The following is a 14580-nucleotide window of genomic DNA, read 5'->3' as shown; positions in this document are numbered from 1 at the left end:
TTTCACTTTGATGCCAACACGCAAAGGAACTGCATAGCTTAGCAGTGTTCCCCACAGGCACACTAGTGTTGTTTACCAATAAAGTTAATCTATAAATTCATTTATAGACCCCTAAATTACCATGAAAAGTGTTTGTTGGTTAAACCATGAAAAGTGTTTGTTGGTGGTTAAAACACGCCTTGCATTACCAGGAAATGCTTTGTGAAAGCAAGGAAGATGAGGAAAAATATTTTTGGCTTAAGGATGTTCTTTGCCATCTAGATGACACTCGAAGTCACATGATCATAGTCTTTTTTGGTAAAAATTAAAATTCTGATGTTGTGAACTGTCTGGCATTGCCTTAACACTTCCGGATCATTCTTCTGTTTGATATGTGAGGCATGTGAACTGCGAATTTGGATCTCCAGATTCAAATGATAACACAGAACACTATTCTGACCAATTTGTCTGTGAGTTACACAGGCTGCGTATACAGCTTTCTTAGCTACATGCAGGTGTCATGGATGACCTGTGATCTCTGGGAGATTTGAATCTAGTGTTGTTCTCTTCTGGGTTTGTCAGTTGGAGCTGGAATTGATTTGTCGAGTACTCTGGCCTCTGGTTGCCTTCATAAGAATCTTTGCCCATGGTCTCATGACTTTTGATAGGAATGTACATCGTAGGTTAAACATCATGGAGTTTTATCCCTGTGGAAGTCTGACTTTTACCCCTAAAAAGACTAGTTTCCCAAGCTAATTTCTGTTGAGTTCTTCTGTTGCTAAAGGATTATGAGTCCACAAATGAAAATATCTGAACAGTACAAAGAAACGGTCTGTCTTCCTATCACTTCATTACCACCAACTCCCACTTTAATGATGGGTCACTCCTTTATTTGATGCGTGAGGCTGGGGGAGTAAATCTGTGTCCATTGTTTTTGATGTTGTAACATGGTATGTCCACAGTAAAGAAGCGAAAAGGCTGAATTTGTGAGGGTTTTTTTTTTTTTGTGCGTTTACACAAGTTTAAATTTTTTTAATAACAATTAAATGCTTTTTATTAAAGAAAAAAATGTGCCAAACAATTTATTGTTTATGATCAGGGCTATGGTTGGAGTTAGAGTTGGGCGTGGGATCTTTATTAATAGTATCATGGAAGTCAGTGGAAAGTCCCCATTTGAACAGTAAGGCACGTTTGTGTTTGTGTCTGTGTCTGTGTTTTTGTGTATATGCATATGTGTATGCTCTTTTCCATTATTACGTCACTTTGGTGCAGGAAGTTCTTATGTTGGATATTTACATTGAAATTTTCACTGGCAACTCCTATGACTCTGCTCTGAGTCTGTAATGTGTCATAACAGTTTCGGAGTTTCACTTCCGTTGAAGGTGACTACCTATAACAACTGAGACAGTCGTGCCTGGCACTACACAGAAATCCCTATGTATGTCAAATGTTAGGTTTATGCACATGACTGTTGATAGAGATGTGAAAGGCACATTGATTTGTTCAACTCATACTATTCCAAGACCTTGTATTCAAATAACTGTCAGAAAACAATGAGTAATGGCAATGGTTACTCATGCTCTGAACCTAATCAACCTTCTTATCAGACTGATAAGGCTTCTTAAAGATGGTGAAACAGGAACCAGTATTCAAAAGGTGAAGGTCTCGGGAAACTGTACGACTAGTTTAGTTTGGCAGAGTGACTCCGAAAAGCAGGAATGAAGTGGATAGTTATCCTCTGTGCTTTGATGGCACTCTCTGAATCTGTCAGGTGAGTGATAAGAATGCTTTTCAGAAACAACAGGGGAAACAATGGTCTTTTGTTCATGGAGGTTGCTGTCAGTACAGAGAGCTTTCCTGATAATACAATGTGTTTTCAACCAACAAACATATTTCTTGATACGTTGTGGTTCAGGTCAGAGGGAAAGGTTATTACGTGTAGAGATTTTTGGTTAATTCTTACTCAGACTAAATCAGATTGGATCAATACTGATGATTTAAAAACTGGCATATGATTAGTTCATGTGAGTGTAACAACTGTGAAGGTTAAAGCACACGTAGCACAAAAATCTTAGGAACAGATCCTTTTGGCTCGTTTCTCTCTCTCTCTCCCTCTCTCTCTCTCCCTCTCTCTCTCTCTCTCTCTCTCTCTCTCTCTCTCTCTCTCTCTCTCTCTCTATCTGTCTGTCTATCTGTGTTACTTGATTTTTCTTTCTCTCTCTCCCTTCCATCCTTTAGGATTCCTATGATCAAAGGGAAAACAGTCAGAGAAATGATGAGAGAGAAAGGGTTGTGGGAAGAGTTCAGGAAGAGATATCCACACAATCCTACAGCCAAGTTCAGACATAATGGCGTAGAGATGATGACCAATGATGCTGATGTGAGTTGAGTATATAAATAAATAAATGTGATGAATGAAGTGTTGAACTGATCATTATATTGAGATGGCAGAGATGCTCAATGACACTCAGTGTTGATACTGAGTTTTTATTTTTCTGCAGCTGTCTTACTATGGTGTTATCTCCATCGGGACACCACCTCAGAGTTTCAAAGTGATCTTTGACACTGGCTCCTCCAACCTGTGGGTGCCCTCTGTTTACTGTTCCAATGAAGCCTGTAGTGAGTACTGAATTTTGTTGGACATATTAGTTAATTATTATTATTACTATTTGCTTACATAACTGTGATTAATGTATGTGTAATGTATAATAATAATAATAATAATAATAATAATAATAATAAATGTGACTATGTGTAATTTGGGGAGATAGTATGTTTCACCACAATATATTACATATAACATATAATATGAGCTTAAATTTGTGGTCTTTAAAATTTGAGGCAGATTTGAGGTATGAGAAAACATAAAGAAATCCCAGAGTAGGAATCCCATCATGTCTATCCATACCTTAGATAGCAAATGGTTCCAGTCAGACCTGGGTGACCTGCCCTACGCAGTCTGATCTGTGCAAAGTGTCGCCTGGTCATCATACTTCTCTGAGACCACATAAACAGTCAAATAAAACGATCTTCCTAACAACTGTCATTATTGTAATAGCATAAGATCTATACAGTGGGAGACAAACACTCTTGTGAAGTTGTCTGATGAATCATCTTCTTGTCCTCAGAGAATCATGCACAGTTCAACCCTCAGGATTCCAGCACATTCCAGTGGTCCTCTGAAACCGTTTCAATTCAGTATGGCACTGGCAGTATGAATGGATATCTTGGATATGACACAGTGAAGGTGAGTAAAGAAAAAAAAATAATATAAATGTTCTAATCAAGGCAAACAAGTGAATGATTCTTAAAAATTTTAAGAGTTTTAAGATTGTGTGTCCTAAGCAGTGACCCTCTCATCTTTTCTCATGTCTAAGGTTGGTGGGATCACAGTGTCTAGTCAGATCTTTGGGCTGAGCACAACTGAGGCTCCTTTCATGGCCAGCATGCAGGCTGATGGCATCCTGGGCCTGGCCTTCCCTTCCATCGCAGCCTCTGCGGCCACACCTGTCTTTGACAACATGATGAGTCAGAACCTGGTCTCCCAGGACCTCTTCTCCGTCTACCTCAGCAATGAGTAAGACTGTGTTTTGGAGCAGTGTTTCTCTATGCTTTTTGGGGGGCTTTCCCCAGTCATGGGCATGTTTGCGCAAAATTTGCACCCATACAAACCAAATCTAAAGTTTGACACAAAACTACATACCCCTGAAGATGAGAGTGTGATGATGTTTAAATATGGATCACTCTTTGTTCATGTTTTCACAATTTTACAATCAAGAAATGGCTTCGTTATTCACAATTTAAGTTATTTCACTTGATTCACTGAATTTAATGAACATGAACCAACACAAGCAACACGAGCTGATGCCATAGCAGGCTTAAATTCTGAAAACATATGAAGAAAATATGTTGCGTGTCTTCTCTAATGTAAAATCTTGTTTATCTTTTACTCAAGTGACAACAAAGGCAGTTTTGTACTTTTTGGGGAAGTTGAGAAATCCTACTACACTGGCAATTTGACTTGGATCCCTCTCTCATCTGAAACTTACTGGCAGATTAACATGGAAGAGTAAGGGACATAAAGTGGACTGACAAAAAAGCAGTTCACTTTGAAAACATGGAAAACTTCAGTAAAAATTAAATAAACATTGCATATTTTTCACCTTCATTGGCTGAGCATGTTCACTAATTTGCTTCTGTTTCCAGGGTTACTCTCAACGGAAATATTGTTGGGTGTGCCGGTGGTTGTCAGGCTATCCTTGACACAGGGACTTCCGTCATTGTAGGTCCCAGCGCTGATTACGAAAATATCATTTCTTGGATTGGTGCCAGTGAGGATGAATATGGAGATGTGAGTAAATCAAAGTCATTGATGTTTGGTTTCAAAATAAAGCTGGCCCTCACATGAATTCGTCTTTCTAAATATCACCATATTTATAACAGGTCATTGTGAACTGCAACAACATTGGCAACATGCCCCCGGTAACTTTCACCCTCAATGGAAACAAATTCACCATCCCTGCCTCTGCCTATGTGTCTCAGGTCTGTGCACATCACACGACATCATCAGTCTCAGACACCCAGTTTGTTTTCTATGATTGTTAAGGAAACATGAGTAAAGATCACACTGTTTACAGATTCCATTTGTCTGAGGAGGATTCCTCTCAATGCATCATTTCCTTGATTTGCACTGCTCTTCAAAGATTCAGGATACTATAGGCATTGTGGATGGAATTGCTGCCATTTTGCTTCAAACCATCCACTCTATATTAAGAGCAGATCTTGTTGTAACCTTGGAGGGATAAAAAGGTCCATATTTCTTAGTTTTGCAATGGAACACCACAGCTCTATTTGAAGTGTTTTACTAATCCGTGATTTTCTTCTCCTAGACTCAGTATGGCTGCATGGCTGGCTTTGGAAATGGTGGCTCTCAACAACTGTGGATCTTGGGTGATGTTTTCCTCCGGCAGTTCTATGCTGTCTTTGACAGACAGTACAATGCAGTGGGTTTGGCTCCTTTAGCTTGAGGACTGTACCACATTTCCACTGATTTGACAACATGTTTTTTTTCTTTTGTTGTAGGGATTAATGATCAATATTAGCCCAAACATTTGTCTTTGAAAATTAAACGTGTATATTGTGTCATAATTATTGTGTGATATATCTGTGTGATTATTTTGTCATTTGTTATTTGTTGTTTGCTATTTGTTGTTTTGCATTACAGTAACCAAAAGGGAAAAAAAGCAAAAAAAAAAAAAAAAAGAAAGAAAGAAAGAAAAAAAGACTTGCTTTTGAGGTACATTTCAAACCAATGTTATGAATTACCATTAAACAATGTGGATACAATCTATGTTTAATGGAGTCATCTATAAAAGACTAATTTTACTGTCCTATCCTACACAAGTACACAAGTAGATGTCGCTTGTGGGCTCTCTCACAGATGTGGTGGATATTTTAGGACCAGGTGCGGCTACAGAGCTGGAAACAGAGGAGGAACAAACCACTGCTTTAAACCTATCATTATTTTCTACATGTTCCAGTTAATCCGCCTTTATTAACAATAAAACTAACGATTCGCAGAAAATTTAACTCCAATCGTGTAAATAAAGTTATTTTGTGATAGAGTTACTGTTTTTTGGCTAAACTTTATTGTGCATTGCACTCAACGCTGATGCGTTATACAGATAAAAGGTCCTGTTTTTTTCTAACCTAAAAGTTTATTCTCAGAAGTTGACATCGATTTCAATAACTTCACTTCCGTTTTGTAAATTTGAACTTCGTAACACGAGAACGCTACAATGTAAAACACACTGAGGGATTAGTTTTCCAATACGTATTCAGATAGCTGCCATTCTTGTTCAACAGTTTCATGTAGTTTAAGCTATAGTACACAAGCTTCAGACGATCTACGGTGTTTTGCGAGTATTTAAACGGCAGAATCTTACAAATCAGACGAGCGTATTTGACATCAATATCCCCTGACGTCGGGCAGATCGCAAATAATCAACAATAATCAGCAAACTACGAGAACGTTTGGGTATAACAATTGCTACACAGGTCAGTTGATGAGAAATAATACTATCACCAAATGACACTGGTAATCATTTACTCTAATTATGCGACTGGTGTTAATTATTCTGCGAATCGTTAGTTTTATTGTTAATCGAGGTGGATTAACAGGACCAGGTGGAAATTACTGATAGGGCTTGTTCCTCTTCTGTTTCAAGCTCAGTAGCCGCCACTGTTTAGAACACATCTACGTTAAGTCATTGTTACTCTCCTCTGCTAATTCAGCACATGGTCAAAAATAAACTTATGTCTTGAAGTGTTAAATGATAGAGATAAATTTAGAAATGATGTTCTCTAGAATCTTAGACTCCGGTCTGACTATGTCCTGAGCAAAACATTGCCTCTTGTAGGCTTCTGACTCTTTTCAGGCTGATAAGAGCATGTTGATAGAAGGAGGCCCCCTCTGGGACAAAAAACGGCTGACTCAGAGTGTTGGACTCAGACTAAAACTGAAAGGGATTGGCATGATGTTCCTGAAGTAATCTTTAAAAAGCTAAATAGATTTCAGAATTGGTGAAAGAGATGAATTAAAAAAAGCAAAAGTCATTGTGACATTGATTAAAGACAACCCCCGTGATAAAGTATGCTGTGAGTTTATTTAAACTACATCAACATCATATTAGCAAACCTACAAAAATGTATGTTTAATATGATAGTGATAGAGACTATTTCAGAATCACTTTATATTAAAATTCTTTTTTTCAAGACATAAAATGTTGATATTGTTGATATTGCTGTCAGTCTTGCATAAGATTTAAAGAAGAACTTCAGTTATGAAAATAATTCTTGGTTTATCAAACGGAGCTCTTAAACGCCCTTAATGTTCTTCATAACAGTCTGGCTATAGTGGAGTACTCCACAGCCTCCCTTCCCTCTGCTGGGTCAGTGTTGAGAGGTTCTTGGCTGTGCATTGGCAGATTAGCATATAGGTTAACTGGCATTTCACAAGGTGTGAAGTTCACTATGGTTTAGATCAGCTGTTCTCAAAGTTTTTTGAGCACTGGACCCCTACTTTATTTTAACCCAACCCCAAGAACGTTTGAAAAAAGACCTCAAATATGAACTGGTAAATAAAGGGGACTGAAAAAAATTATAGCCTACCATTGTAAAACAGAGGCCATAATACCATATTCCTTTTACTACTGCCATTTTAAAACTTCATTGCTACATTGCTAGCTACCAATGACTTAGTAAAATGGTTTGAGGAGAGAGTTTGAGGGCACTTGTGAATGAGTTAAGTGTGAGTGTGTGAATGATCAAAAACTGTTTTGATTACACTAGGAGTCAATCGCTTAAACCAGTAAGTTTGTATTTTTCAAAATTTTATAGGTCTGCAAAACTATTTTAAATATCTTCTCACATTGTTAGCAACATATTCTACTCATATCTCATATTTTACACAATTCAAAAATCATACCACAGATTATACCTGCAGTTAGACTTTGGACAACGGGTGACCCATGGATGCCTGCTTGAGAAACATTGATCTAGATCAGGGGTGTTGAAATCCAGTCCTGGAGGGCCAAGGTCTTGCTGGTTTTTGTTTTCACCTCTCAGTTAGTTGCTGAGTTTAACCTGGGAAACAGATGTGCGTGCTTCTCAGCCAATCAGAGACCATATGTCAATGACTGACAAGAAAAGCAGCAGGATCTTGGCCTGTCCAGGACAGGCATAGGCGCCAATTTTACTTTTTCCCAGTGGGTGCTTGAAATGTAACACTATAAGCTTTAAACTGTGCAAAGACCGACTTCATCAGCAGCAACATCATCCAGCTCTAAACTTCTGGAGAAGCTCAACTCGCTAGGGTTGCTGCCGCCGTCAGCATCACTTGTCTGACTAGGCCCACTTGATTGGTGTGAATGAGTGTCTTCAGAGCCGCTGTCCTTTCTAAGTTTAATTAAAAACTTAAACCATTTCTCATAATGTTTAAAACGGACGATGACATGTGTCTATTATTAGATACCTTTGCATTAGCCTTGATTTCAAATCTCAAAGTAAAAGCCAACGCAGCACTTTTGATCGGTCACTTCTGGACCGTGTGGCCTAGAGCCATTAAGTTCATAGCATCACCTGTCGATTAAAGGTGATGTTTCTAGAAAAAAAAAACTGAGTGGTGAGGTGTTGGACAACAGTAACATTTCCAGAGTAGACACAAAGTTAAAAATTCACTGAACAAAGCATAATTTCCCGGTGGGTGCTCACCTTTTTCCATGGGTGCACAAGCTCCTGGGCACCCACGGAATCGGTGCCTATTTTTTTTTGTGTGTGTGTGTGTGTGTGTGTGTGTGTGTGATTTAAGGTTTAGAGAATTTGTGGTATGATGCTTTCAGGGTATGTCTCTTCCAGATTGCTGTGATGAACACACCTTTCAAAATGTTTTGTTGCAACACCTCTTTGTCCCATAGTTGGGCCATGTTAAAAGTCATTGCTACTACACTTAAGACGTTTGACAGTGAGTCAGGTGGAGAAGAGCCAAATACCCAAAATTTACGCTTCATTGGTATACACAGCCCGCCCCTACAAGGCTATTTGCTCATGTTTGAATTAGTCCTCTGAAAAGGGAAAAAAAGGCCACCATAACAGTCATGAGTCTGACGTCAACTGTCATAAGGCGAGAGACAACTTAACGAACTTAAGAACCACATCAGTGCCTGGCAGGAAACTAGAGCATTTTCTTCACATAAAAGATTTGTTCAAAAAGAACAAATGATTTATGAATTACAACCTTACGTACTGACAAGAGTTCTTAAAGATAGTATCACGGGAACGACTATTGAAAAGGTAAAGGTCTTGGGAAACTATTCCACTAAGTTAGTTTGACAGAACGACTCTGAGAAGCAGGAATGAATTGGATAGTTATCATCTGTGCTTCGATGGCACTCTCTGAGTGTGTCAGGTAAGTCAAGAACCCTTTTCAGAAACAGCAGGTTCTCAGATTATAACAGATTGGATCAGTACTGATAAAATAAAAACTGGCATACAATAGGTATTTGTGAATGACAGCAACGATGACGGCTAAAGTGCACATGGCATAAAAATCTTAAGAATAGACTCCCCGCCCCCCCTCGTTGTCTTTGTTACTTGATTTTTCTTTCTCTCTCTCCCTTCCATCCTTTAGGATTCCTATGATCAAAGGGAAAACAGTCAGAGAAACGATGAGAGAGAAAGGGTTGTGGGAAGAGTTCAGGGAGAGATATCCACACAATCCTATTGCCAAATTCAGACATAATGGCGTAGAGATGATGACCAATGATGCTGATGTAAGTCTGCAGAGTGACAAAACATCCACCGTTTGGCTCCTGAAGCTGTTCAACCTAAAATAAAACAAAAGTGTTGAACTGGCTGTGATGGCAGATGTGCTCAGTGGCATGTGTTGATATAGAGGGATTTTTTTTGTTTTTGTACAGCTATCTTACTATGGTGTTATCTCCATCGGGACTCCACCTCAGAGTTTCAAAGTGATCTTTGACACTGGCTCCTCCAACCTATGGGTGCCCTCTGTTTACTGCCCCAGCGAAGCCTGTAGTGAGTGCTGCATTTTATAGGGCATATTGCTTAATTATTATTGTTTACTAGTAAAACTGTGCATAATGTATAATAATTATTAATGTTATGAGTCATTAGGGGAGATTTCATTTCAGTGATCAAGTATAACATTTCATATTTCTAATAATTAAATTCTGCAGAAAATTGTGAAAGTAGAAGAGCTTTATTGAAATGAAAAACATATGAAATATAATGAAACAACTGAATAAAGGTAATGAGTGAATGAATTGTATCGGCCCAGTGAGCTAAAGCACGTCCAGCAAACTACAAGGCAGATTAGTAATCATCAAAGAAAAAGACAAAGTCTCTTATTTCAAGTAGGTCAAGTGTCTGGTGGATTTATTCTGACAATAATTTAAAACTAAGTGGAGTGAAATTACAAGCTACAGCATGCCAAATGCTATTCTGAAAAGGCAGGTTTAGCCATAATTACACTCAAGCCAGTGATGTAGGTCGACATGCTTTCCCAGATCAGACAAAACACAGAACTGTGCTAAGTCTGGATTTAGGTTGAAAGGGTCAACAATGAAGATGTGCTTCCTGGTCCCAGGTCATAATTTTGGGAACGTTTTTGACACAGAGGAGGAATCCCATCATGTCTACCCATACCTTAGAAAGCAAATGGTTCCAGTCAGACCTGGGTGCAGTCTGCTCTGTGCAAAGAGTAGTTTGGTTATCATGCTTCTCTGAGACTACATAAACAGTCAAATTAAATTATCTACCTAACATTTGTCATCATGGTTATTGTATAACATCTATACAATGGGGGAAAAACACTCTTGTGAAATTGTTTGATGAATCGTCTTCTTGTCCTCAGAAAATCATGTACAATTTGACCCTCAGCATTCTGACACCTTCCAGTGGTCCTCTGAAACCGTTTCAATTCAGTATGGCACTGGCAGTATGGATGGATATCTTGGATATGACACAGTGAGGGTGAGTAAAGAGAAAAAAATTAATATAAAAGTTCTAATCAAGGTCAATAAATAAGTGAATGATTCTTAAAAATCATAATCTACATCTCGATAGTAGTTACTCTCAAAAGCTGATATTCAATTCTAATGTGGATAAAGAATGGAAAGGAGTTGTGCAAATGTGTGTCCTAAGCAGTGACCCTCTCATCTTCTTTAATGTTTTAGGTTGGTGGAATCTCAGTGTCCAATCAGATCTTTGGGCTGAGCACAACCGAGGCTCCTTTCATGGCCAGTATGCAGGCTGATGGCATCCTGGGCCTGGCCTTCCCTTCCATCGCAGCCTCTGGGGCCACACCTGTCTTTGACAACATGATGAGTCAGAACCTGGTCTCCCAGGACCTCTTCTCTGTCTACCTCAGCAATGAGTAAGACTGTGTTTTGGAGCAGTGTTTCTCTATACTTTTTTTTGGGGGGGGGCGGGGGGATAATGGATATGTTTGGTCTTGCACAGAATTTGAACCCATACAAACCTGTAATCGAGCTCAATCAAGTGTAGCAGTGCAGACAGTACAATTACATACGCCTGAGGATCAGAATGTGGAAATGCTGCTGAACTTGTACAAAATATCTTGATCATGTTTGAGGCAGTATATGATCTGTGGAAATGATGTTTAGATATAATGCACTCTTCATGCATGTATATGAAAATAGTTTGGTTCACAATTACAATTTACAATTTCATTCACAATTTAAATTGTTCATTTCACTTGATTCTCTGAATTTAGTTAAATTAGATCCGAACTGAGCCCAGTACTGAAGAGTTGATGCCATAGTGGGCTTAAATACTGAGTGAATGCTGACTTTGCTTTGACTCACATTATATGAGGGGTAGAAAATATGTGGCATGTCTGCTCTAATGTCCTGTTTATCTTTTACTGTAGCAACAGGAAAGGCAGTTTTGTACTTTTTGGCGAAATTGAGAAATCCTACTACACCGGCAGTTTAACTTGGATCCCTCTCTCATCTGAATCCTACTGGCAGGTTAATATGGACAAGTAAGGGACATAAAGTGGACAAAAAGCAGCTCATTTTAAAAACACAGAAACCTCCAGCAACAGAAAAATAAAATAAAAATGAAATATCTTTCATCTTCCTTGGATGAGCATTCACTAAATTTTTTCTGTTTGTTAGGGTCACTCTCAATGGAAATATTGTTGGTTGTGCTGGTGGTTGCCAGGCTATCCTTGACACAGGTACTTCCGTCATTGTAGGCCCCAGCGCTGATTTCTATAACATTGTCTCCTGGATTGGTGCCGATGTGGATAAATACGGAGATGTGAGTAGACCAATGTCACTGGCTTATGCCTTTAAATGAAACCCCACCTACATTACTTAACCATTCTAAATATGTATCACAGGCCAACGTGAACTGCAACAACATTGACAACATGCCTTCTGTGACTTTCACCCTCAATGGGAATGAATTCACCATCCCTGCTTCTGCCTACGTGTCTCAGGTCAGTGCACATCACATGACAACAGCAGCCTCAGACATTATCTATTGTCACTAAGGAAAACACGAGAAAAGAGTGAGGTGGTTACTATTTCCAATGGATTCAACATTCAAGATTCAAGATTCAATACTTTATTGCCATACAACTTAGTTGTTAGAAATTCACCTCAGTGTGCTCATGACAGGACAACGAACAATCACAACATAACACATAATAAGAAATAAAAACACACAACACATCACCCCATTACATACATCCATGCATGTAAGATCTAGTGCAAAATAACAGTAAGAATAAAGTGTCAGGTGCTTTAAAATACAGTAAAATACAAAATACAATAAAATACAGTAATATCTAGTGCAATTAGGTATAGAATGTCAATTCAAAATACAATAAAATTCAGTGGTAGTTAGTGCTTTGCGTTCGCAAAGTGCTGATGCTGAATTGTGGAACCATTTAGCAATTTGATGGTTCCGCAGTAAGTGCTGCTGCAGAGACAGGTCCTGAATCTTTTCCCTGAGGGGAGGGTTATTAAGAGGCGGTTGGCAGGGTGCGTGGAGTCCTAGAGTCTTTTTAGACCTTTGTGCTAAATGCGGGTCTTGTATATGTCAGAGATGGAGGTGAGTTTGCAGCTGATGACGTTTCTGAGGAAGATTCCTTTCAATGTATCGTTTGCTTGGTTTGCACTGCTCTTCAAGGAGCTCAGGATACTGTAAACAGTGTGGATAGAAATGCTGCCATTTTGCTTCAGATCATCCACTCTATATTAAGAGCAGGTCTTGTGATAGCCTGAAGAAAAGAAAAGGTCAATATTTTTTAGTTTTGCCATGTGATGCCACATTTCTACTCGAAATGTCTTTATGACTCATGCTTTTCCTCTCTTAGAGTCAGTATGGCTGCATGGCTGGCTTTGGGGACGGCGGCTCTGAAAAGTTGTGGATCTTGGGTGATGTTTTCCTCCGGCAGTTCTATACTGTCTTTGACAGACAGAAAAATGCAGCAGGTTTGGCCCCTATAATTTGAAGATAGTAGCACATCTCCAGTGACTTCACAACATATTTTTCTATTCAGGGGTCAATGAGCATTGTAAGCTTGAATATGTGTCTTTGAAAATTAAACATGTAATTTGACATTAATATTGTTTGATGTCTGTGTGTGATTTTTTGCAATTTGTCATTTGGTCAAGATGACAGCAACAAGGAAAAAATATTCAAAGAGTTACTTTTGAGGCAAATTTCAGAGTCAAAACAACACTATGAATTACCATTAAATAATGTGGATATAATCCATGATTAATGTGGCCACACATACCAGATTCATGTTTACTATCCCATCAGAATCCTATCTTATCAGAATTTCATGTTGCTTGTGGCCTCACTGATGTTGTGGACATTTTTGAACACATCTACATTGTGTAATTATCACTCCCCACTGCTTACTTAGCATATTGTAAAAATAAACTCATGTCTTGAAGGCTTAAACGATGGAGATATCTGAAGAAATGATGTTTTGTGGAATCTTAAACTCCAGTGTGTTTATGACCTAAGCAAAACATTTCCTCTTATAGGCTTCTGACTCTTTTCAGGCTGATAAGAGCATGTTGATAGAAGGAGGCCCCCTCTGGGACAAAAACATCTGACTCAGAGTGTTTGACTCAACCCAAACTAAAACCCAAAGGGATTGGCATGATGTCCCTGAAGTAATCTTTAAAAATCTAAATAGATGTCAGAATTGGTGAAAGAGATGAATTAAAAAGAGCAAAAGTCATTGTGACATTGATTAAAGACAACCCCCGTGATAAAGTTTGCTGTGAGTTTATTTATACTACATCAACATCATGTTAGCAAACCTACAAAAATGTATGTTTAATATGATAATCATAGACATCATCTCAGTATCACTTTATATTACATGTTAAAATTCTTTTTTTCAAGACATAAAATGTTGATATTGTTTTAGGGCTGTCAGTCTTGCATAAGATTTAAAGAAGAACTTCAGTTATGAAAATAATTGCTTGGTTTATCAGTCTTCAAACGGAGCTCTTAAACGCCCTTAATGTTCTTCATAACAGTCTGGCTATAGTGGAGTACTCCACGGCCTCCCTTCCCTCTGTTGGTTCAGTGTTGAGAGGTTCTTGGCTGTGCATTGGCAGATTAGCATATAGGTTAACTGGCTCCTCACAGGGTGTGAAGTTCACCGTGGTGTAGATAATGGTGTTCTGTTCCTTGGAATCAATGAATAAAAAAGAGTGCAATTTGAGTAACATAATCTGTGTTTGCAATATAGGAAGTGACAAACTATTTCTGCTCATGGAAAACTAACAAGTTTTTCTTTTTGTTTGTTTGTTTTGGGACTTTTTTTTTTTTGTTAAAGTCATTTAGGGTATGAAGCTTGCAGGGTATGTCTCTTCCAGGATTGCTCTAATGACCACAGCCTGCTTTCATAAGGTTTAGTTGCGACCCATCTTTGTCACTTGACACAGTGCTGGCTTGTTAAATGTCATTGCTACCATATTAAAGACATCTGACGATGACTCAGTTGGGGAAGAGCCAAAAAAA

At 38.5% G+C, this 14580-nt stretch overlaps 1 protein-coding gene and 1 pseudogene across 1 annotated transcript; both read left to right on the top strand.

Annotated features, from left to right (window-relative positions):
* Window positions 1-1697: 1697 nt before the first annotated feature.
* Window positions 1698-5006, top strand: LOC115820107 (pepsin A-like; annotated as a pseudogene).
* Window positions 5007-8891: 3885 nt separating this feature from the next.
* Window positions 8892-13045, top strand: LOC115820335 (pepsin A-like). Its single transcript, XM_030783874.1, has 9 exons — window positions 8892-8944; window positions 9167-9308; window positions 9456-9573; window positions 10412-10530; window positions 10734-10933; window positions 11450-11563; window positions 11700-11844; window positions 11927-12025; window positions 12908-13045. Exons 1-9 carry the CDS (start codon window positions 8892-8894, stop codon window positions 13043-13045), a joined length of 1128 nt encoding a protein of 375 aa, XP_030639734.1.
* The last annotated feature ends 1535 nt before the right edge of the window (window positions 13046-14580 follow it).

Source organism: Chanos chanos, chromosome 9 (assembly GCF_902362185.1).
Source record: "Chanos chanos chromosome 9, fChaCha1.1, whole genome shotgun sequence".
NCBI lineage: Eukaryota > Metazoa > Chordata > Actinopteri > Gonorynchiformes > Chanidae > Chanos > Chanos chanos.
The sequence above is the reverse complement of the archived record's forward strand: the minus strand, read 5'-3'. Positions and strand labels throughout refer to the sequence as shown.